Source organism: Cryptomeria japonica, chromosome 3 (genome assembly GCF_030272615.1).
Source record: "Cryptomeria japonica chromosome 3, Sugi_1.0, whole genome shotgun sequence".
NCBI classification, from domain to species: domain Eukaryota; kingdom Viridiplantae; phylum Streptophyta; class Pinopsida; order Cupressales; family Cupressaceae; genus Cryptomeria; species Cryptomeria japonica.
In genome coordinates, this window is record NC_081407.1 from 66,396,438 (window position 1) to 66,422,481 (window position 26,044).

The window sequence follows — 26,044 nt, forward strand, 5'->3', positions numbered from 1 at the left end:
GTTACCGACAGACAGGTTTTGGTTACCGGTAGAAGATCTAGTGTTACTGACAGAAGAGACTATTTGTTGGACACTTCTGGCATGTTTGGATCAATGGAGTATGTTTGATTTTATGTGTTACATGTTCCTTGAGCATGTTTTGGTCAGTTGGTATTGACTTGGTAATCAAATGCTATCGTACACGCTTGTAAACCCTTATTGGCATTGGTTTAAGGTTTAACCGACAAAGTTTTCACTAAGAAATCTTGGTAGGATGCATAAGTGGTGTTGGTGCAGCTTCTAGATGGATTTCAGGATGCTAAAGATGTTCTTTGATCATGCTTCAATTGCTTGAAGACATTGCTTTGGCGTGGTGGACCCAGAATAGGTCTGGTGCCTATCTAGGTTATGGACCAATATCATGTTAACATGTACTCTACACGTTACTGGGAAGTTTTGGGATGATCTATGGATTGGTTATTGTTGTTTTGGTCTTAAGCCAACATGGTATATTATTGTAATATGGATTTATGTAATGATCTTATTGTAATATCTTTTAGATGGCCGACCTAATTGGTTTAGGCCTTAGGATTGGTATAAAATGATGTAAGATCTCATTGTAGATCAGAGGATGGAAATATAAATATATTCGTGGTCTTGAAATGTAAAATCATATGTGAAGGAGATTTGGTCGATCATAGGTGATCGAATTGGGATTAAGGAAGAGGTCAAAGGCCTCTGGTGTTGAGCCTAACCGGGACTGTAATCAGGCATGGTAGATACTATCTTTGGCAGTACATTACTCTGGATTTTTGTCCATTTATCTTGAGGTGGTTTTAACCTCTCTGTAGTCAGTGAGACTCTTTTGTAATGAGCAGTACGCTCTAGGCAATGTGCCTTCTTGCATGTGCAGGCCCCTCATTGTATCACATACTTTCTATAAAAGTATCATCTAACATTGGGTAGGCTTCCCACCATGGTTTTTCCCTTTCTGGGTTTTCCACGTACAAATCATGGTGTTATGTGGTATTGTTGCATTGTGTTGATTATATCTTTTCATTGTTAAGTTTTATAGCTTACCTGTATCCATTTCTATTTTACCAGTACTTAATCTGGTTAAAGGTTATTAAGTGGATTAAATGATATAATATGTTAACAACTGATTCACCCCCCCCACCTCTTAGTTGTTCACCAGTTATCCTAACATGTGGTGATAAACACGTTGGGTTTGCCACAACCCATTTATATAAACTTTATCAACAAGACTCAATTTATCTTCAAGGCAGTCAAGGTATCTTACAGAAATAAGATCTCTCATCAATAAACTCAAGCGTGCAATGAGTGGTGACAAACACACTATGTAATCGACATGAAACAACTTCCATGCATTAGTGCCAAGTCTGAACCAACACTTCTCCTTTTGCATCTTGAACCTTAATCAACTCTGCATCTGTGTTGTTGACATCAATGACAACTCAATGCCAACAATATCCTCATTAATCTTCTGCATATTACATTATTTTCCAAGAGGATTTAGAAAAATGCTTTTATTTAGGTCAAAGTATGGTAGTCGTACATGTGCATGGTATGGTCTTGAAAACGTGACCTTTAAATAGTAGTTTTTAGACATGCTTATTGAAAATCAATTTATCTCATTTGGGTATTAAAATAAATTACATATTTGGAAACTATACTTCACTTGTACTACTTTTCATATTATTGATTTTTTTTAAGGTTCAATATTTAAATGCTTGAAATTTTTAGATCAATTGTGACAAAGTCTAAAAAATCAAAAAAACACTTCCACTCTTTAACCAAAAAAATGTGGATTCAACATCTTATGCCTACCTCTAATTCCCTTGATGACCCTCTAAAATTTAATGAAGTTTTCTATGAATCTAATAGAAGGTTTCTTTGTTCTCATACTACTTTGTGAAATGTTTATTTGAATGTCACAAGTCACAAGAAGGTCCCACAAACTATGCACATTGAACTAGATGTTGACTATTCTAAACTATGAACCTAAAGTCAATTCTAGAAATGATAACTACCTAAAAAAATTCTCAAATATCCTAAGATCCCAACACCATATGCATTGGGTGTTATAGAGTTCTATTTCCCTATTATGAGTTGAAATGAAATTATGTGATGGAATGTGGTACATTGTACTAAGACTCCTTCTAATTGAAACAAAAGAAAATAAATATTTTTGGTTGGTGCAACATTGCCTTTCAACTTGGGATGCTCTTGTATCATTTACCTATCCTTATGTGCATATTTCCACATGAACTCAACTCACTTATCCTTATGTACTCTTATACATTCACCTAATTTTTACATGTACTATACACTTATCTCCATATAATGATTATACACTTGGATATCGTCATTTTCCCACATAGAGTCATTTACATGGTCATATACTTTACCATTGTCATATTTTTAAAATTCAAATTCAAATTGTGGTTTATTCCCCCCCTCTATTTTCTTTCCTAAGTCAACTAAGTACACATTTTATAAAATTTGATGTTATGTGCTAGTATTTATTGGCATTAATTAGCATTCACATACCATCTCTAGTCTCTCAAACAATCTCTCTCACCCTAGAGCATCAAAGGAGCATTCAATAGCGAAATATTTGGATTTGATGGAAAAAAATGGCAACATTTTATCTACACACATAATTCTAGAGGGCCCTTATCTACTATCTCCAATCTTTTACACATATTTAGTGAGTTGACCTAGGAGAATACATCTCCTTGCAACAAAATGATAGCCATCCCAAGATATTTTTTAATATTGCCAATCATCAATTATCAAAGAAGAGTATAACTCTTATGAATATAAATCAAGTGAGAAACATAGAAAAGGCATACATTATGCAAGGTTAGATCCTAACTTGAATGAATCAACAATTAAGAATTTCACCTAGACCTTTGGACTTGATCTCAAATAGAGGATAAATTTAACTATGTATTATTTAAGACAATTGACTAACAAAAAACACCACACTTTTTAAGATAGAAGAAGATCGAGATCCTAAATCTTCTATACAAAAAAAAAAGTACCTTTCTCCTTCACACTTTTCCAAAATAACTCTTGTACTTATGTAATCTTATCATTCTCAACTATCACTACCTAGTCTAAATTAATTTATTATTAATAACCTTAAAACATATTTTCAAAATCATATCTATTAAAATTGACCCAAACATCTCATGATAAATCATTTGTAAGCTTATGAGACCTCAATCTCAGCAATAGATTTCTTATTTGTTTAATCCTTGAAAGTTAAACTTCAACAATATCAAAATCATTTCCATAATTTACCCAAACCTCAAATGATAAATCATCTGTAAGCTATCGAACCTTAATCTCAACAATAAGTTTCTTAGATCAATTTTAAGTTAATGAGACCTTAATCTCAACCATAGGCTTCTTCCATTCAACTATTGAGAATTTTTTCAATCACTAAAAATTATACATGACCAAATGTCATGTGAATAACAAAAGTATAATAATAATCTCACCCCTTGGTACTAAAAAAGGATATATATCCTATTTAAGATTCACTATACAAATTTAAAAAAGTCAAATAATCTAATAATAGACTAACAATTAAACTAATAATCTCATATTCAAAAAATAGAATTGAATAATATCAAAATCATTTCTCTTACTTAACCCAAACCTCACATGATAAATCATTTGTAAGCTAACAAGACCTTAATCTCAACAATAAGTTTCTTAGATCATTTTTAAGCTAATGAGATGTTAATCTCAACCATTGGGTTCTTCCTTTAGTTTATCCAAAGCTCACATGATAAATGGTTGTTAATCTTATGTTACCTTAATCTCAACAATAGTCTTCTTAGATTATTTTAAGCTAATGAAATGTTAATCTAAACCATCTAGGCTTCTTCCTTTAGTTTACCCAAAGCTCACATGATAAATGGTTGTTAAGCTTACGAGACCTTAATCTCAATTATAGGTTTCTTAGATCATTTTTAAGCTAATGAGACCTTAATCTCAACCATAGGCTTCTTCTTTTCAAGTATTGAGAATTTGTTTAGTCGCTAAAAGTAAATATGAATGATGTCACGTGAATAACAAAAATATAATAATAATAATGTCACCTCTTGGCACTCAAGAAAGATATATATCCTAATCACACATGATAAATGTTTGTCGATCTTATAAGACTTTAATCTCAACCATAGGCTTCTTCTTTTCAACTATTGAGAATTTGTTCAATCACTAAAAGTTAAAGATGAACAATGTCATGTGAATATAATAATAATAATAATAATAATAATAATAATAATAATAATAATAATAATTATTATTATTATTATTATTATTATTATTATTATTATTATTATTATTATTATTAGTAGTAGTAGTAGTATTAGTATTATTATTATTATTTATTTAATAATAATAATAATCTCACCTCTTGGCACTCATGAAAGATATATATCCTAATCTCACATGATAAATGGTTGTCAATCTTATGAGACCTTAATCTCAACCATAGGCTTCTTTTCAACTATTGAGAATTTGTTCAATCACTAAAAGTTAAACATGAACAATGTCATGTGAATATTAGAAGCAAGCAAATTAGGCTAGTTTTTGTTTGGTCTTGTTGTGGTCTATTGCTAGTTCTAAGACTCTGATTCAATGTTTTATACTGGTTTTTTAATATGTTGTTAAGACTCTATACTCTCAATACTTTAGCTATAATTTTGTGCTAATGTGTTGTTACTGTTAATGTTTGCCTATGGGCTATTTGTGTAAGGGCCAACACCCTTGTTTTGATGCTTACTAATATAAAAAAACAAAAGTATAATGATAATAATTATAATCTCACCTCTTGGAACTCGAGATAGATATATATCCTAATCTCACATGATAAATGGTTGTTAAACTTATGAGGTCCCTTAATCTCAACTCTACGCTTCGTCCTTTCAACTTTGAGAATTTTTTCAATCACTAAAAGTAAATGTGAATGAGTCACATGAATAACAAAAATATAATAATAATAATCTCCTCTCTTGACACTCAATAAAGATATATATCCTAATATCACATGATAAATGGTTGTTAATCTTATGAGACCTTAATCTCAACCATAAGCCTTTTTTTAAAACTATTAAGAATTTGTTCAATCACTAAAAGTTAAACGTCAACAATATCACGAGAATAACAAAAATATAATAATAATCTCACCCCTTGACACTCAAGAAAGATATATATCCTATTTAAGATTCACTATTTAAAAAAGAAAAAGAAAAAGTCAATTAATCTCATAATACGTAGTAATTATCCTAATCAATTATAATTATTAATATAAAATAGGAGTAGGGCAGCCTCGAGAATACTCTATAGGAAGCAACAAACACAATGATATGAAATTGCCACGTATGCAAAGAGGCTGACGACGATTAGAGAAACAACCCAGATAAATGATAACGGACTGCCACGTAAGCAAAGAGGCGTTCACAAATGGCACGTGTTGTAGGGAGAGAAATAGTTGGGGTACTGACAGAGAAAGCACGCGGAAGAGGAGGTTGAGGTTTTACAAAGCACAGGATTTAGTCTATTTCACGGGTGCCCCTCACCCACCTCATCTTTCTTCAAACCCTAAATAAATTATCCATTCATTAATCGCCCAATTAGTGAGCAGACTCGAACCTGAGACCAGTCACAGTGTGTTTTCTGCACACCACGTGCAGTGATATTGATTATTTCCACAGCCGCGTCTTCTCTTTTTCATTCAATTTGGTCTGCCCTCCTCTCCCCGCCATAGCTTTATCTTATATCCAAGCATACCCAAGTACTGGTTTCATCTTTTTGGCCTTAGCTTTTTGTTGCCTCCAAATTCAAACCGAAAATTGAGGCCCAATGCAAATGATTCATGGCCTCCCCACACAGTGAATCTCACCCTATTTAATCCCTACACCTTCTTCCACCGCTAACCACTTTACACACCAGATCATCTTTATCATACCCAGCTTTAAGGTAAAGAAGAAAAATCCATTCCATGCTTCTTTTTTCATCTTTGGGGGATTGGACAAAAGGAATTGCGTATTGGATGGGATTCAAGATCACCTTTTTAAAGTTAAAGTGTGTGTGTGTCTGTCTCCATTTTTAAAATAAGTTTCGTTTGTTCCTTAGGGCCTTTTCAGATAGGCTGCAACATTTTTCTAGTGATCTTGAGTAATTGGGTGATGGCTAAATCTATGCTCAGACCATGACAGCCATGCCAAGTGCTTGTCAGTATCCTTGTTTTTATTGATTTTATGCATCTGGATAAGATTTCTTTTTGGTTTTGGCTTTTGATCCTTGTTGGGTTTGAGTCTTGGTTTCAATGAATGATCTTGGTTTGAAAAACATTGGAAATAAAAAAAACTTTAGATAGCTAAGGAATATTGTTCATCAAATTGCCGTAGATGCAGATTTTGAAAGTAGTAGTATAATTGAATAGATAGAGATATTGAATGTGAGATAAAACATGAGAGATGAGTTTATTGATATGAGATTTCTATAATCTACTTTTAGTTGATATGGCATGGGTCTTTTACAATTAGTAAAATAGATGTATGATAGAATTTGATTTCAACTGTGTATGTTTTTTCGAATCGGATCATCTCAATGATCCATCAAAGAGTAAATCTTGTAAACCATAAGTTTTTTGTAGATTTATTTTATAGTAGCTGATAATTGAATGGTGAATATGTCCATGCTTGTAATATGAGAGTCACCAAAGTTTCTCACTCATGTTTTCTTGTTCAGAGTTCTATCTGAAAACCAGCTTCTGTTTGTATTTGAATAGAGTTTTCTTGTATTGGTATGTTTGGTGGAATAGAATCATATGTCTTTATCATTAGTACTATCTGATTCCCTTAGAGCCTGCAGGATTTTCAGCGAACTATCAGCTTAGTTGCCATGTTCATACAGTCTATCTCCATACAATACAAAATCTGATTTTGTGCTTCAAAGTGATCTCTATATGCAGAAACAATCTGAATCGCAATTCTAATATGTCAAACATCATTTCTATATCTACTTTCAGAGAAATTTCAGCTCATCTACAGCCATATCAATCTGGATTGACAGATTGATCACCCTAACGTATAGATATGATAGCGATAAATAGCATAATTGGATCACTGATTGATGCTTTTAATTTTATTTTTTCCAAACTGTTTTCATCTACGAATTGGGCTTTCTAAAGATTATTGGTTTTTTTATTATGATCATATGTGTTCTACAGATTCTAGTTTTATGTCTGTCGGATTTTGTGAATGTCTGAATAGATTTCTTGGTTCGTTTAAGAGTTTTCAAAACAAACCCTCATCTGATTTACAAAGCATCATCAAGCAGCACAAATTCTGAAGAATTCTATGCGATGAAAATTTCTTTGTAGCACTAGCATAATTGGAAGCATAGATCCAGGTCGAAAAGTGCAATCTTTTTTACATATATGTGATCAGAATTTCTAATCAGTCCATGAAAATTTTATGTATATGACCTTAAAAACCATATTAATATCATCAATCGACCATGGGTTGATCTGAATGGGTTTCAATTCATAGAATCCCAAATGGATAGACGAGAAATGGGTTTCAATTTCTAGGCTTATAAAAACCGAAAATGTTAAAACCATTTTGTTGGGCTTTCAGTCCCATGAATGTTTTTTTGTAGTAATAATAATAGCAGTATAATTGGAGGGCTTCACTTCCAGGAATGTTTTTTCATGTCTGAGTAGGGTTTGAATGCCATGATGATGTCTGTGCAGGTGTGAGGCGAAAATGATGATTCAGGAACATCCCGGCGGCGCCAAGACATCGGCAGAGCTGATGATGAGACCGCCAGCACCGGCGCCGGCAGCGGGCACCGGCGGCGGGGGGAGCGGGGAGCGGCGCTCATCCACATTGAAGCCACCTGATCAAGTCCTCAAGTGCCCCAGATGCGATTCACTCAACACCAAATTCTGCTACTACAACAATTACAGCCTCACACAGCCCCGTCATTTCTGCAAGAACTGCCGGCGCTACTGGACCAAAGGCGGCGCCTTGCGCAACGTACCCATTGGCGGAGGGTGCCGTAAGAACAAGCGTGCCAACAAGAAGGCGGTGCCTGAGCCAGAGCGCCGCCGCCACCACCTCGATCACCTCGATCAGGAAACTGCTTCCTCTGGCACTTCCGATGTGACCAACAGCTTACATTTACAGGTATATTGTTGTATGTACCACAGGTATCTTTATCAAAGTAGTTGTAAAACTTCAGTTTTTTGAAATTCGTGGAAATCATATTGTGAATCCGCTTTGCACCACCATTAAGGGGAAGTAAGCAATCATTTATTTAGTTACAGCTTTTAACATTTTTCTATCATAATTATGATTTATTCTTTCACTAACTCACTTACTTTAGTTTGATGATGGATCATAGAATATGATCTGAAACTATTCTATGATTCATTTAACTCACTTACTTTAGTTTGATGATGGATCATAGAATATGATCTGAAACTATTTTATGATTCATTCGTGAACTCACTTACTTTATCCTGTGATGGATCATAGAATATGATCTGAAACACTTCTATGATTCATTCTTTCACGAACTCACTTTATCTTGATGATAGATCATAAAATATGATCTGAAACATAGATATAAAAATGATAGCATGAAGGGAGAGCAACCATTTATTTAGTTACAGTTTTAATATTATTTTTATGAATGTCGAATGGATCATACTTCTCCAACTCACTTTATGAGCTACCATCAGAATAAAGTCCAATGAGAAAATAAATCATAAAATATGATCCATTATGAAATAATCAAATCCAAGAACTTTCAAATTTAGTAATATTACTGTAAAAATTTAATGTCTTTATTAATAGATATGACATATTTTTGATAGATCATATCATACTGAGCTTATTTTTCTTGTGGGAAAATTTATACAGGCATTATGCAGCAAGCAGCCGGCAATTTCATTCATGGAATTCCCAGGACTGGCAGCCTTTGCCAGACTGCAGCAGCATCAGCATCAGCAGCAGGAGCCTGTGACAGTGGCAGGTGATCAGCCGTCGGTCACATGGCTCACAACACCGGCTACTGCGACGACCAGCGGCGCCGCCACATCGATTCTACAGAGCAGCTGCCAGGCGCTCTCAAATCTGCCGTCGCTCGAGAGTACTCTTCTCGGCCTCAATTTCCCGGCGGTTAAGTCGGAAAACATGAATGTCGCGGGGCTCGATGTAAATTCCGGCGCAGATATGAGCTCGTTTTTCGAATCGCCCCATACGGAATCTTTCAGCGCCGCCGATTTGCAGTGGAGGATTCAACAGCACAGGCTGGCAATGCTTCTCGCCGATCACAACGACGCAGACAGAGAAAGAGAAATCTCGCGCTTGCATGTCAAGCCGCCATGCAAGCCCACAGATTTTGCATGCCTCTACAACAATAATTTCTCTGAACGACCCGAATGGCAACCGGCGGCGCCGGTGGCTGGCGTCGACGTTCACGGTCACCATGCCTACGACGGGGCAGTCGATACCGGCTACTGGAGTCCTGTTACCGCTTGGCCCGATTACCACCATTATGCTTCTCCTGCTGGTGCACTTCCTTGAGAGATTATCATTGTTGTGTTCAACCAGATTCTTCGATTTGTTCGTTCATTTATTATTTTAGTAAGCTTATTATACTTAGCTTTCTGAGTTACCAATTTTTTCTTTTTCTTTTTTTGAGATAAAAAAACAAAACAAATGAAAACACTGCTTTAGAGGTGTGAGAATGAATGCAGGCAGCAGTCTCTGTTTTAGAGACTGTTGGGTAGTGTAAATAGAATGACAGAAAAAGTTTAGCTGTGATTTTGCTCGTCAAGAGAGGAAGAGAAACAATGTGCAATGAATTCAGTGGTGGCTCGTATCAATCAGATGAGATGAATGACATTTAACGTGTATTTATGTTTAAACTTATCAAATTTAACGTCCTTGTTAAGTAGGTGTTTGTGTATTCAATCTCAAAACAAAACATTCTCATTTTGTTTATTAGATTTAAAGCTTCTGTAAAGTGTTATCTGTATTTTAATACTATAGCTTTCTGCTACGGTAGAACGATGAGCAGTGTTGTTGAATTTTTGAATTCTGTGTATGAAATGGAAGATCAACTTTTAGGCTCCTTTAGCTAAACTTTTGACACTGGTTTGGGATTTTCACACTCTATGAAATAGATGTATGATAGTTTTAGTTTTAATTGTAAAAGAATGATTAATGATATCATCTTTCTTTTCTAACTTTTCATTATCTTGATCATGAGTGTGATCTGAAATGTTTTAAAGTCGAACACAATTGAATCTAGAAATAACACAAACTTGAAAAAAGATAAATCTATCTGTTTGTCTTAAGACTCTTTCTATAATCCAGTCTATTATCTCTTCCTTTTGATGATGGTGCATTAAGTATGATCCGAAATGTTTTAAAAACTCAAACACAATCAAATCTAGAAATAACACAAACTATAGAAAAATTAATCTATATGTTTGTCTTAAGACTCTTTCTTTAATCCAATCTAGAAATTACATAAACTGTAAAAAGATATTTCAGATGGCACTCAATGATCCATCATCAAAAAGAAGAGAATAGTGGATTATATTGGTGAAAGAATTTCGAAGGGTGCAAAATTTGAAAACAAACTTTTCCATCTTTATTTGGTTTTCAATAGATATATGATTTCATCTACTGTAAAGGCATAGACTTAAAAAATTGATCTGCTAGGCTGTGCTACAGCTAAGATTTGAATTGCACCTTTAAGTGTTTAAGTTTTGTCTTTTCTTTATTTCAGATTGGACATAATGATTGTGATTCTCTAGCTTTATTAAATAATTTAAGAACTGTGTTTTATTATTAGTTTTGAAAGTTACAGTATTATATGGAGATACCATGCATCGGTTTTGCTTTACTGGCAATGTGAAATGATTCCAAGCTTCAGACACATATTAACTGTGTGTATATACTATAAGGAAATATACAGTGTTGTATGGAGATACCATGTATCAGTTTTGTTTTACTGATAATATGAATTGACCCATATCCTTGTAACACAGGTATAACAAACTGTCTGTAGATACTATAAGGAAAAATATATAGTTTTGTGACTGTAGTGGCATGTGGTTTCCCAGGTTTTGAGAGATATATACACATTATTATATATATATATTCAGTTGTGTGTTGCCTTTTCCATGAAAAGCAAAGCGTGTGGGGTCCTCCATGGTTTCTGTGCAGAAAAACAAAAGAGAAACCAACTTTCCAACTTTACAAGAAAAGAAAACCCCACAAAAATTCCTGAAATTGAGACGATTAGATCAAAAGAGAAGAAAAAACACTTAACTCCCATTCAAATCAACTTGGGATTCCTCCAATTCCCTCCCTTCAAGACATCGCTTTATAAATCCTATGCAAGAATGTTTTCATTCTCTTTCTCACCGACGTAAAATATTCTGTCCTTTCTCATCATACATAATAATAATAATACATTTATGCACAGTGCCATTCCATGGCTGGGAAGGAATCCGAGGATAAATGCAGTCAGTCAAACAAACCATTCAAAGCTGCTTAATAATAACAGTTGAGAGGACAAAAGAAATTATACATCTCCCAATCATCAACTATTTAACTCTGTGTTTGTTTTTGCCCCTATGATATTTCTATCATTGTTGATTATTATTATTACTCAAAAAACTTTGAAGCATAGTAGAGGAACCCCAATAAGATTGAAGAGATCCTATGATGATTATCTAGGTGCTTTGGGGGGTCCCTTCAATAACATTACATTACTTTTACCTCGAAATTTTACTCCACATTACAGTTTGCTAATAAAGTTTAAAGTACATTGCCATGAGTTGATCCAGTTCAATCTCTTTTACATGTACTGCTAAGAATTGACGTCCACCCAACAATTTCAAGTCAAGCGTTTTGTCCAAGGAAACACTGCTCATGTCTGCTTTACATTGCATTAGGCCCAGCCAGCTTCACTGTTTGTTCAAGATAATAATAACAGAAATTAACATCATTGTGGAAAAAACATGCCCACTTGCTGTTTTTTTATCATCTCAAATGTCTTTCATTTCATTAAATAAGTTTATCCATTTATTTAACTTGGTCTGCACAGACACAGCAGTAGCACTTGAGTGTGACTACTGTCTTAAAAATATATTCTCTCTCTGTGTCATTCAGCTTAATCTAATCAAAACATAGCACAAGTTAATTTAGGTTAAATAGTTTTAGTTGGGAAACAAAATTTCAAGACAAATGTATTTTTTATTTTCTAATTTTAAAAAATTATGCATATATGAAATCTCACATAAATGATAATAGTGTATTTACTTTCAATTTTGTGTTGTATTTATACTTTGTTAGAGGTCCAACTCACAAGTCTAGGACAAACATGTGGTAATGGACTAGTCCTTTGAGTTTAGATTCATCTTTGTGTACAATGGAGTTTCACTCTTTTACTTATCTAATGAATATTTGTTTCATATGTCTTATTTAAATCTAGAGAACCTTGGCATTATATTTAAAACACTTTAAAGGGCCATTGTTTCATTATAAGGAGACAAGTTGTCCTAGATCAAGCCTTAAAAAGTGTACAAGGGTCAAAGACAATAGGAAAGGCTCTATAGTGTATATACATTACTCTTTTTAAAGCACCAAATCAAATGTTTCACTATTAATTTCTCCTTCAATGTTCTAAAATGAGAAGCATCATTTGTATTTCATATGCATGTTTGAATGTAAGATCCATTGTCTATAAACGTTATTGTGTATACTTAAATTGTGTCAAATATGTGTTTAGTCAACTCAATAGAAGAGGGTAAATGGGGCTAATCATCTAAATTTGAATTTTAAATTTTGAAAAGGAAGGAAAATGTAAATCTTCAACTAAGTGATCGCCCTTATGAATATGGATGTGTATTATGATGGGAAGGCAATTAGATCTAAGTGGCGAATTGATACATTGTAGTACGTGAATGAAATGGTGTAATAAATGTCAAATATGAGAAAATATTTATAATTATGTGCATGTAAGGATAATGTAAGGTCAAATGCATGGAAATGAGTGTATATAGAGATGGGTAAAACCTAGGAGAATGAGACCAACTTTCTACAAGATTTTTCTATTTGTGATGCAAGAGAATTCAAGTCTAAAATTAATCTTGCATCACTAAAAAAATGGTGGTTAAGAAAATTTTGACTTTATGTGTGGTTTCTGGGTAAATTGACACGAAGGGGTGAATTGACTAGGTTTTGGTTCATTAAAGTTCACTTCCATACCAAGACATATCTATTATTACACAAAATTTATTATGATCCAAAACATAAGATGATTAGAGGTAAAATTTTGAAATTAAACTAATAACCTACAAAATCTATAGAATATGTGTAAGAGAATCTAGATTAGCATGTATATGTGTGTTCAAGTAAAGGGGTTGTTCAAAAGGCATTTAACAATATTCTAACAAATATATTAACTATGGTAAACTTTTTATGTGAACAATAGTGAGATCTAGGTGTTGAACTTATATGTTGTCATATGTCAAACTTGTTGGTGTCAAGTGTGAAACTTGCATGGTTGATAAACATGTGTATAGGTGCAACATGTTGTTAGGTGTATATGGTGTTAACGTGAAGGATTGTTCATCCATGTGTAAGACCAAAAATATGTAGGCAAGAAATTATATATATGCACAAGGATTAGATGATGTTTAGTCTGATGGATTATCATGTACAAAGTTGTGTTGTGGTTATGTAGCATCTGTTGACTAAAGACAAGTAATCTAAGTGAAGAGGTGAGACTATAACAGTGTGGATGGTTATGCTTGGATTATTCACCCGATCTTAAAAAGTGATATTCCTCATTGCCTTAAAGTCAAGTTTCATAAATTATGCATGGAGTTGCTCCAAGTTGTACTATGTGGCTTGATATTTTCTTATGGATAGGAGTGTAATAGGCATTGAACTTGTAGGGTGCTAAATGTCAAACCCCACATGGGTTGTACAAAATGTGATTTAGGTGTATATGTTTGTCAAATATTTATGGTCTCAAATTAGATGTACATAAAAGAAGTTATGTTCATCTATGTGTAGGGGAAAAATATATAGGAAAGTAGTGTACTGAAAAGATGTACAAGGATTGGATGTTGTTCAATATGTTTAACTATCATGTTATAGAGTCATGTTGTGGTTGCCTAGCACTAGTTGAATGCAAACAATTGGCTAGTGTGAGTTAAGAGGTCATTCTACAATACTATGCACTGTAATGATCATATAATATTAGTCGGTATGTAAAGGGTTTTATTATTTGTGCAATATTTCTTAATTAATGTGCAACCACTCTTAGTTGTTGCACACTAGTTCCATGCTATTGTGCAATATTTTTTTGGGTGTTGTGTATAATCCTAGTTGATGTACAATTGTTCTTAGTTGTTGCATAACAATTCTTTGTCATGTTTATTAATTTATTATTTTTTAAACATATAGTGTAGGCCCACAATACAGGTTAGAATCCCTTGAGCGACTTCAACCAAAATAAATTATGTATATTCACATAGGTTTTGTTTGGAGTGTGATGATGGTAGTCTTTCTTCATTTTTGCTAGTCATGTATCTTCACATTGATGCCATATTTTTTCTCTCATTTTGGGTAGTGCTTATATATAGTTCATTCTTTTTGGTAAATATTATTTCTTCTTTTCATGTTTGTTCACCTTCTTAAGGTGGAAACAATTCCTATGCTTTTGGAAGGGTATTTTATAATGATACATTACTGGTTGGTGATTGTAAAAAAATTAATATTTAATGAACAAAGGAAGGAATTGGTTGCCAATTTTTGTATAAATGGAAACTTATTTTTTTTCTACATTCCTATGTCAAGTTAAGAAACAAGGTAGGGTAGAAAGAGAGGGGATTGGAGTAGGATCTACAACAGATTTGAGGTATAACATTTAGTATTTAAACTTTCGTATTTCTATTTATTTCAAGGGTTAATTCCAAACCCAAGATTTGACTTAGGCAAACCCTTGTTCCCAACATCTTTCTTCTCTTTTTTTGTGCTAGTGACAAGTTCAAGAGCTATAAATTCAAAATCTAATAGGGTAGACAAAAGACAATTAGATCTATCTTTTATAGGTGCAAAAAGCGAAGGACAAAATTGACCTACACTATATTATCTAATAAATTTCCCACAAAACTTTTGTGCTAGATTCTAAGTAGCATTTTGGTTCCATATCAATAAGATTTATCTGCATTCAACATTCAGGGGACAAATTCACTCGGAGATAATTTGTCCTAATTTTTCAAGCCTAAACTCTAGTTACAAGTTTTGTTTGTCTTTCTCATCTCTACTCTATGATTAAAGCTTCATATTTGATCTACAACTACTTATTTATAGTCATTTATGTTAATTTTTTTGTCTTTAGCCCTAGATCTAGCATTCATTTTCTTATTTTTAGTGATTACCTTACTTATTAAATTTTACAAAATTAATCTTGCATCACTAAAAAAATGGTGTTAAGAAAATTTTAACTTTATGTGTGGTTTCTAGGTAAATTGACACGAAGGGGTGAATTGACTAGGTTTTGGTTCATTAAAGTTCACTTCCATACCAAGACATATCTATTATTACACAAGATTTATTATGATCCAAAACATACGATGATTAGAGGTAAAATTTCAAAATTAAACTAATAACCTACAAAATCTATAGAATATGCGTAAGAGAATCTAGATTAGCATGTAGATGTGTGTTCAAGTAAAGGGGTTGTTCAAAAGGCATTTAACAATATTCTAGCAAATATATTAACTATGGTAAACTTTTTATGTGAAAAATAGTAAGATCTAGGTGTTGAACTTATATGTTGTCATATGTCAAACTTGTTGGTGTCAAGTGTGAAACTTGCATGGTTGATAAAACATGTGTATAGGTTCAACATGTTGTTAGGTGTATATGGTGTTAAAGTAAAGGATTGTTCATCCATGTGTAAGACCAAAAATATGTAGGCAAGAAATTATATATATGCACAAGGATCATATGATATTTAGTTCAATGGATTATCATGTACAAAGTTGTGTTGTGGTTATGTAGCATCTGTTGAATATAGACAAGTAATCTAAGTGAAGAGGTGAGACTATAATAGTGTGGATAGTTATGCTTGGATTATTCACCCAATCTTAAAAAGTGATATTCATCATTGCATTAAAGTCAAGTTTCATAAATTATGCATGGAGTTGCTCCAAGTTGTACTATGTGGCTTGATATTTTCTTATGGATAGGAGTGTAATAGGCATTGACCTTGTAGGGTGCTAAATGTCAAACCCCACATGGGTTGTATAAAATGTGGTGTAGGTGTATATGTTTGTCAAATGTTTATGGTTTCAAATTAGATGTACATAAAAGAAGTTATGTGCATCCATGTGTAGGGGAAAAATATATAGGAAAGTAGTGTAGTGAAAATATGTATAAGGATTAGATGTTGTTCAATATGTTGAACTATCATGTATAGAGTCATGTTGTGGTTGCCTAGCACTATTTGAATGCAAACAATTGGCTAGGGTGAGTTAAAAGGTCATTCTATAATACTATGCACTATAATGATCATATAACATTAGTTGATATGTAAAGGGTTTAGATTTTGTGCAATATTTCTTAATTAATGTGCAACCACTCTTAGTTGTTGCACACTAGTTCCATGATATTGTGCAAATTTTTTTGGATGTTGTGTATAATCCTAGTTGATGTGCAATTGTTCTTAGTTTTTGCATAACAATTCTTTGCCATGGTTATTAATTTGTTATGTTTTAAACATATAGTGTAGGCACAATAAAGGTTAGAATCCCTTAAGCCACTTAAACCAGAATAAATTATGTATATCCACATAGGTTTTGTTTGGAGTGTGATGATGGTAGTTTTTCTTCCTTTTTTCTTGTCATTTATCTTCACATTGATGTCATATTTTTTCTCTCATTTTGGGTAGTGCTTATATATAGTTCATTCTTTTTGGTAAATATTATTTCTTCTTTTCATGTTTGTTCACCTTCTTAAGGTGGAAACAATTCCTATGCTTTTGGAAGGGTATTTTATAATGATACATTACTGGTTGGTGACTATAAAAAAAAAAATTAATGAATAAAGGAAGGAATTGGTTGCCAATTTTTGAATAAATGGAAACTTATTTTTTTTCTACATTCCTATGTCAAGTTAAGAAACAAGGTAGGGTAGCAAGAGAGGGGATTGGAGTAGGATCTACAACAGATTTGAGGTATAACATTTAGTATTTAAACTTTCATATTTCTATTTATTTCAAGGGTTAATTCCAAACCCAAGATTTGACTTAGGCAAACCCTTGTTCCCAAAATCTTTCTTCTCTTTTTGTGTGCTAGTGACAAGTTCAAGAGTTGTAAATTCAAAATCTAATAGAGTAGACAAAAGACAAATAGATCTAGCTTTTATAGGTGCAAAAAGTGGAGGACAAATTTGACCTACACTATATTGTCTGACAAATTTCCCATGAAACTTTTGTGCTAGATTCTAAGTAGCATTTTGGTTCCATATCAATAAGATTTAATTGCATTCGACATTCAGAGGACAAATTCACTCGGAGCTAATTTGTCCTATTTTTTCAAGCCTAAACTCTAGTTACAAGTTTTGTTTGTCTTTCTCATCTCTACTCTATGATTACAACTTCATATTTGGTCTACAACTACCTATTTATAGTCATTTATGTTAATTTTTTGTCTTTATCCCTAGATCTAGCATTCATTTTCTTATTTTTAGTATCCAAATCAATCGTCACAAAGAGGAGTGGAATCTAATTAGCATTCAACCATTTTCATGCAAAGGAGGTTGAATCCATTGATCTCACTCCTCTCCAATGTAATGTGGTGGAAATAGGTCTAGTTTGCATTCCCAAACATATAAACACCTAATTTTCACCATTACAAATTGGTGAACCCGACACTTTTAACATTTTGGATATTTTTGATTGGGTGTTTTCAGATCTAATTTTGCATAATGAAATTTACAAAATATGATTGGTTTTTTATTTCATGTGTGAGATTTTGCCAAGATCAAGGGCACAATGAAAAGCATAAAGAGAGACAAAAGAATGACAAGAACAAACTATAATCCCATCAATATACAAATGATCAACTAGATTAACCAATACAATGAATATGAGCCTGCTTATATAGGCAAGGCCATATGGATATACGAGAACACAATCATGACATGTGGCTCAATGAGAAACAAGGGTAGGTAAGAAATAATAGGGGTAGGTAGGAGAAATAATATAATATTTCACAAGAGGTGGATGATCCACCGAATGTGGAGTGTAACAGCAAGATAAGACCACAAAAGGTGGAATTCCTCCTACAAGCTATATCCCTACGTGCACACTTCCCTAAGTGTCTCATATCCAAACTTCGAATAGATGCATTATCCTTAGTTAACTTAAGTAAAGTGTAATAATATCCATGATGAATATTTATTTACACCAACATCATGTATGTGATTACATTACTTATTAGATTTTTTTATCAAAATCATGTGTTGAATAATAGCTTCTTTCAATTCATGTTACTTTCATTTATTCAAACAAATTTAACGTATTTCTTTATGAGGGTTTGAAACATTTTTTATTCATTTAAATCATTCCTCAAAGATTTCATTCATATTTCATGTTGTTACATGGTGATATTTTTAAAGAAAACGATGGAATATTTAGATTTCGTTAAATCTTTGGTAGATGTTTCAAACGAAACCCTAGATATGATATTAAAATGAATCATACCTCTCCTAGGGTATCTTTTATTCATGAGGAAATAATAAATACTCCTATCAAATATCTCTCCACTGGAGATGCAACATTGAAGAGTAACATTGAACCATCATCTTCTTACAAAGATACTTTGGTGCAAGAGGGACAATATAGATGTGTTAATATTAGTAAATTTATACCTCTCTATCCTCCCTATTCCCCTAGATCTTATCTTAATCATCAACATATTTTAAGGCAAGATGATGTTATGCATTTTATTCATGACCTATCTCCTAACATAACATTAAGAAAAGATGAAACTTTGGATTATGCTTGAATACGTCCCCATCTAACAAAGTGGATAGGAATAGTAGTGAAAAGAATGAGAATCTTCCTACAAAGGATATTAATTCCTCATATATTCATCACTTTTTCTCTTCAACATGTCCTTACACAACAAATTACAAAAAAGACCATAAAAAAATTCTCCCCCTCTTTTATCAATTCTTTTTTCAAAGCCTTGGCCTTCTATTGCTCAATGGATGAGACCTATCCATATTGGCAATCAAGAAAATCTTGCAAAAAGAATCTTTTGGAAACTCAATTATGACAAAAACATTACCTTTCCTTTTGTAAGATTTATCAATAATTATAAGAACACATATGGTAGTGTGTATTTCCTATTTATCTTGGAGTATTGTACATTATTTATTAAAGGATATCTCCTTGGTGTTGAAGGTGTGAATCCTTGTCTCTCATTTCTACCTTTAGACATCGACATAGGACTATGTTGACATCTAAGGAGGGGCCATACATGTGGCCTCAAGTTGTTGCTTATGTTGCAGATTTCCTTGCATACAATGCTTTGCTTGGTTATTCTTTTTCAATTTATGTTACAAATTTCCTTGCATGCAATGCTTTGATTGATTATCCTTTTTAAATTCATGATATACAATTTTTTTTCTTGGTTATCCTTGTTGCGGGATTTCCTTACATACAATGATTTGTTTGGTTATCCTTATTGCAGTGTCCTAGTAACACCTAAATACAGTTGTTTGCTTTGTTTTAAGAAAGCTTCGCTTGGCAAAATATTTTATTTTAATTTACACAAATTAGTTGCCTTGCAATAAGAAATTTTTCCTTGGCATGCCTTTTGCAAGATCAGTTGACTAGCATAACACAACTTGCTAGACTATTTGGTTATTCTGTTTCTTTTTGCAAGATGAATGGAACTAGCATAAATACAGTTGCTTGCTTTGTTTTAAGAAAGCTTCGCTTGGCAAAATATTTTATTTTAATTTACACAAATTAGTTTCCTTGCAATAAGAAATTTTTCCTTGGCATCCCTTTTACAAGATCAATTGACTAGCATAACACAACTTGCTAGACTATTTGATTATTCTGTTTCTTTTTGCAAGATGAGTGGAACTAGCATAACACAACATGCATGACTATTTTGTGTCTTCATTTCTCTCTCTCCAATGGATCACCAAGAATAACATAGCTTGCTAACTTGTGGAATCCATGTTTCCTTTCTCCTTCCCCATGAACCCATAAGCATAAAATACCTTGCTAGCCATTAGATCATGGTTCATCATTTGATGTATGCTCTTGCTCTTTCCATGTGACCACTTGTGCTCTTTTAGTAGCATTCTGAGAATGATAATTAATGGTTGAGACATTTTCATTATTAAATTATCTTCAAGTAGTTGAGTTGGAGCCTTTTGTTTTATTACTAACCCCCTTTGTGTGTCTTTTATCTTTGTTTGTATTTTTGTATTTTTTTATTTTTGTCTTGTTTTGTATGTCCTTGTATATGGTCAAGTATGAGTTAATATCCTAAGCTTGGGGGGCTTGTTCTCTTGAATTTAGTGGTGTCTTATCTCTCTCTCTCTCTCTCTCTCTCTCTCTCTCTCTCTCTCTCTCTCTCTCTCTCTCTCTCTCTCTCTCTCTCTCTCTCTCTCTCCTCTTCTATTTAACCATGATTATGTGACGCAACCATGGTCCGAAGGGCCCTCAAAGAGAACAATTTGGATCATGCAGCAAGAGTAACCCAACGAAAGCAACAACACATAGGAAATATGAAATCATACATCCACAATATCATAGATTCATTAAAATCCAACCGGCAACATGCGAGAAAACATGTAGGCTCACATGCCTTATTATAGGATACATTCCAGAATACAATCCATTCAGATCTCCAAGAGGTGTTTTGATTATAAAACATGAATTGAAATCATCATGTCTATCTACTATATACCAAAGGATCGAATACAACAATCTATATAAAATTTGGAACACATTCAAGTCGGCCACGAAAGATTATATTCTCCAAGACAGGAAAATGAAACATGTAAAATAGGTCGCACCCAAAGTGTGAAGATCTCCTCCGCCAAAGCCAAGAATGAAATGCAGACCACCAAAGAAGGTTGACCAAGGGCCTAAGAAAATCGTACATGATACCAAATAGATCCACAAGCCAAGAAACCACTCCGCACGAAAAGAAATCTCCAACTAGCCATTAAGCTCAAAATTGCTCTGAGAACCAAGAAACAGACAATTCGGAAGCGATAACTTGCTGGAAAAGAATCCAAATGAACTGAAAATCCTGGACAAGGAACAAGAACCAGTTTGGAAGCCAACAATATGATCCGCAATGAAAAGGGAAGAACTAGAAGAAAGACAAAAACTGGATGTTGGACATTGTTGTTGCTAGGATATATTGTTGTCATTGATGCCAACATATTCCTGCACCGGATATGTTGTTGTCATTGATGTCAACATATTCCTACTTTGGTGATTGCAGATTGGTTTATTGGGATCATGGTTTGGTTTATGGAATATTTCTAGTATCATTATATTCTTCTGTATTGGTTTTGGTGATGCAAAAATCTTAATTGATCATATCAGATGATCCGATTTTCCAGTTTGTTTATCTTTTCAGTGCTTTGCAGAATTCAGTATTTCCTTCGGTATATTCTGATATGATCAAATCTTGAGCTGATATTTTGGGAGATTGTTTGGGATGGTCTTGTGTATCTTCATTTCAGATGGTTCATGATTTGGTGCTCCACAGGTTATCTTTTCTTTGTGACAGTTGTTGTTTGAGTGTTCTTGAGTTTCAGATGTTGATCGATGAAGATTTGATAAGGGGTATTGGTGCAACTATTACTGATGATTCTAATGTTCTTGTTGGTGTTTCCTAAGTATGTCCTATTTGTTTTTATGATCCACATTGATCGTTGTGCAAGTTCTTGGTGATTTTACTGAACCAGTGATGTTCTTCGTGTTATGCGGCATTCTTGGTGGTGTAGCATGTTGCAGTTGATCTTGGTGTGATTTCTGGTGGTGTTGAGTATTTGGTATTTGATTTAGGTCCATTTTATATCATTATATTGGTCTGATGGTTGATCTTTGCATCGTGTGATGTAATTTTGTAATTGGGTGTTGAGGGTTTAGCCAACCTTGTTGTTAAGGTTGATGATTTGTATAAATAAGTGATATTGTCATGTAATTTAGGTATCATAATTTTGTCTGCATTATCAGAGAGTTGTGTATGTGCGAACAAGTAATTCATCCTTCGACATTTTGATTGAGCAGTGATTGGTGTTGCATAGCAGACAATTGTGCTTAACCAGAACTGTCATCAGGCATTTGGAGATGCTATTATTGCAATTCATTTCTTCTGGATTGTAGTCCGATCATTTTGTAAGTCAGTGAGACTTCCTTGTAGGGTAGTGAACCTTCCCTGAGGTTGTAGCCTTCTGGGTTATTATATCTTGACCAGTGATCTCTAGGCAATGTGCTTGAATGCGGGTGCATTCCCCATTGTAATATTTTCGCATACTACTACATAGTATCATCTTATTGTGGGTAGGTTCCCACCATGGTTTTTCCCTTAATCAAGTTTTCCACGTCAAAATCTTGGTGTTGTGTGTTGTGCTATCAATTTTCTTATCTTTGTTGTTGTTGCAGTTTATCAGGTTTGTATTTGTGGTTGAGTTTGTAGATCCGATAGAAAACTGATTAACCCCCCCTCTCAGTTTTCTCTCATTGTTGTTGCCAACACTATAACACAAAACAAGAATAAACTGAAAGCAAATATATTTTGGGTTGATGCAAGATTTCTCATCGACCGAGGATGCTCTTGCATCAGTATGTGTGTATTCTCATACTCTTGTTAAAGTGGAAGCTAAATGTAGCATCATAAATTATAACCTTGTATAATTTACACCACCTTTTGTGCCCAGGTGCCTTAGTGTGACCTTTTTTAGCTCTAATCCAAGCCTATTTGTTGGCTTTCACCTTGAAACTAGTGTAATCTATTCACATGGTGGTTCAAACCTTTTCTTGGGCTATGTGCACACCATCTCCAACCTATTCACATAGTTTTGGATGGACAATGGCGTGTGGGGCACCATTTTCCTGGACAGTGGCACCCAAAGTGCATCTATCCCCCCAAATTAGGCCCAAATTTGAATGGGTTGGTGCACATTTCATGATAGTTAGTTTTGAATCATGATGTCTCAATTTGTCATTGGAGGTTGATCTAATTGGGGAAATAACTTGAGAACCCTATATAAGAGCATTATTTTAATTCATTTTGATATCCATAATTTTATCATTATAGGCATTCAGTATCAAGCACTATCATCAAGCATTGAGAATCAAGGCAACATTTAACCCCATCATATTCTTCAAGTATTCTTCAAGATCTACACATCATGGAGCAAGAAGATTACTTCAATCTTCATGCAAGCATGTGCATTTGATTAGGTCATCCATGTCTTTTCCTTTCATGTCATGTTATTGCATCAACACTTGTGATCACATTCAAAGAGTATTACATCATCAACCTACAATAATCTACACTAGATCTAAGGTATAACATTTAGCATTTACTTCAATATTTCAATTCATTTCAAGGGTTAATTCCAAACCTAGAGTTTGATTTAGCCAAAAACCTATTCCCAACATCTTTCTTCTCTTTCTATGTGCAAATGAAAGGTTCAAGACCTGTAAATCTAGAATCTGATAGAGGACAAAAGATAATCAAATCTTGCTTTTATAGGAGCAAAAAGAAGAGGATATATTTGGCCCGCACTATAGTGTCTAACTAATTTCCTATAGAAGTTTTGGGGTATATTTTTAGTAGCATTCTAGTTCTAGATCAATAAGATTTGTCTACATCTGACATTCGAGGACAAATCGCTCGAAGCTACTTTGTCCAATTTTTTAGGCTTGAATTCTAGTCATTAGTTGTGTTCATCTTCCTCATCTTTTCTCTATGATTACAACTTCATATCTTATCTTCAACTACTTGTTCATATTCATTAATGTCAATTTTCCATCGTTATCCCTAGATCTAGCATTCATTTTCTTGGTTTTAGTATCCAATTCAATCCCCACAAAGAGGAGTGGAATCTATTCATTATTCAACCTTTTTCATACAAAGGAAGTTGAATATATTGATATCACTCCTCTCCAATGTAAGGTGGTGGAAATAGGTCTAGTTTGTATGCCTAAACATATAAACGCCTAATTTTCACCATTACGGTTCTTATGAACACTAACAACCTTCTAGAAACATTCCCTAGGACATAAGTAAACTTAAGCATGTGAATAAGACCTAGTCATAAACTAGATGGATAAAATACCCTATTCACACCAACATTGAATGTTATATGATTACATAATGAATACATGTGTGTCCAAAATATACACATGTATTTGTAGGTACATTGTTCTTGAGGATTTGTTTCAAAGTGAAGGATGAAATTCATTTTTTTGTATCCATGTTTAACCATTACATTTTGTTTTTAATTATATATTAAAAAAATATAGAAGATCATTTACATAAAAATTATGCTCACTTATCTATAATCCATACATCATAATAGATATATTGCCTTTTCATTTCAATGAAATTAATAAATGCGTGAAGATGATTAACAAACTTTATTGCATTGTTTAGTTGTAATACATGGTTAACAATAACATTCAAACACATAACATTTCCTCTTATAGAAGATAATGTTAACTTCCACTAACATCATTTGTGAATAACTCATTTTGAGTACCCAACTAATACAAACCAATAGATAGAGTTGCTAATAAATATAATTAATAATGTATTAAAATTATCAACCACATAGTGAGTGAATTTAGTATTTGTTGATCATTCCCATTATAAAATCATTGTCTAAAGAATAATATAACTTCTCATACTTTGTGATGAAGTCTCTTGTAAATGCATATAATTATAATAAATAGTGAACATAGTTTGATTATAAATAGTGTTTTCTATGTTTTTTGGAAATCAAAATAATTCTCTAGTAGTGCAAAGAAAAAATATTTAAGTTATATTGACATTCCTCTTACATTAAAATTCTATATTCATCAAGAGAAATGTAGGTTAACTAAAACTCTTTATTCCATCTATGTACTACCCTTTTCAACAAATTCTAGAACGGTTTATTATAGATGATTTTTCCCTTTATTTTAGCAAAATATATCGAAGTACAATTTTCTTGAAGAATATCTTGAATTTGAAAAGGAGGTCCACTTGTTGGTTGTTTCTCCTCTTTATTAAATCATTCCCTCAAATTTGTATGCATATATATGAGTTGGATACCTAAATTTTTGTTAGTGTACTCATCTTTATAGATTTGCCATGGCTCTTGGCTATATGAGATCCTTATTTATGAGATTAGATATTAGAGCATTATTTTTAAAAATCACTATGTCAATAGTATTTACACATTTAATTTTTTGTATATGAGAACCTCAAAATGATATGTGTGTTGAGGGGGGGTTATATTTCCAATGTTTGCATCACTTTTATATCACTATGTCAATAGTATTTACACATTTAATTTTTTTTGTATATGAGAACCTCAAAATGATATGTTTGTTGAGGGGGGGGTTATATTTCCAATGTTTGCATCACTTTTATAAAGAAAGTATGTTCAAGAATGACTTTAAAACTATAAGAAAGTATGTTCAAGAATGACTTTGAATTAGTTTTAGTATTTAATATTAAATATTTAATTCGAACATACTTCATTAATTAAGCCCATTCAAATGTGATAATATAAAACTTTTTTTATAGATTAAACATTGAATTACAATGTAATCTTTAAGATGCAAGATTCTTCATAGATAATGTGTATTGTAGATTTCATTACAAGATGAAAACATTATAATTAATTATTATTATATTAAGATGAAAAATCATTGA

At 33.1% G+C, this 26,044-nt stretch overlaps 1 protein-coding gene across 4 annotated transcripts; it reads left to right on the forward strand.

Moving 5' to 3' along the window:
* Positions 1-5,611: 5,611 nt before the first annotated feature.
* On the forward strand, positions 5,612-9,993 carry LOC131032492 (dof zinc finger protein DOF5.7). 4 transcript variants are annotated; one of them, XM_057963509.2, is made up of 3 exons: positions 5,612-6,000; positions 7,781-8,216; positions 8,955-9,993. In XM_057963509.2, the coding sequence occupies exons 2-3, from the start codon at positions 7,794-7,796 to the stop codon at positions 9,618-9,620; spliced, it is 1,089 nt and encodes a 362-aa protein (XP_057819492.2). In that variant the 5' UTR covers positions 5,612-6,000; positions 7,781-7,793; the 3' UTR covers positions 9,621-9,993. The 4 variants fall into 4 exon arrangements, with proteins under 4 accessions (XP_057819492.2, XP_057819499.2, XP_057819506.2 ...); XM_057963516.2 differs by lacking the exon at positions 5,612-6,000 and adding an exon at positions 6,075-6,254; XM_057963523.2 differs by lacking the exon at positions 5,612-6,000 and adding an exon at positions 6,335-6,648.
* The last annotated feature ends 16,051 nt before the right edge of the window (positions 9,994-26,044 follow it).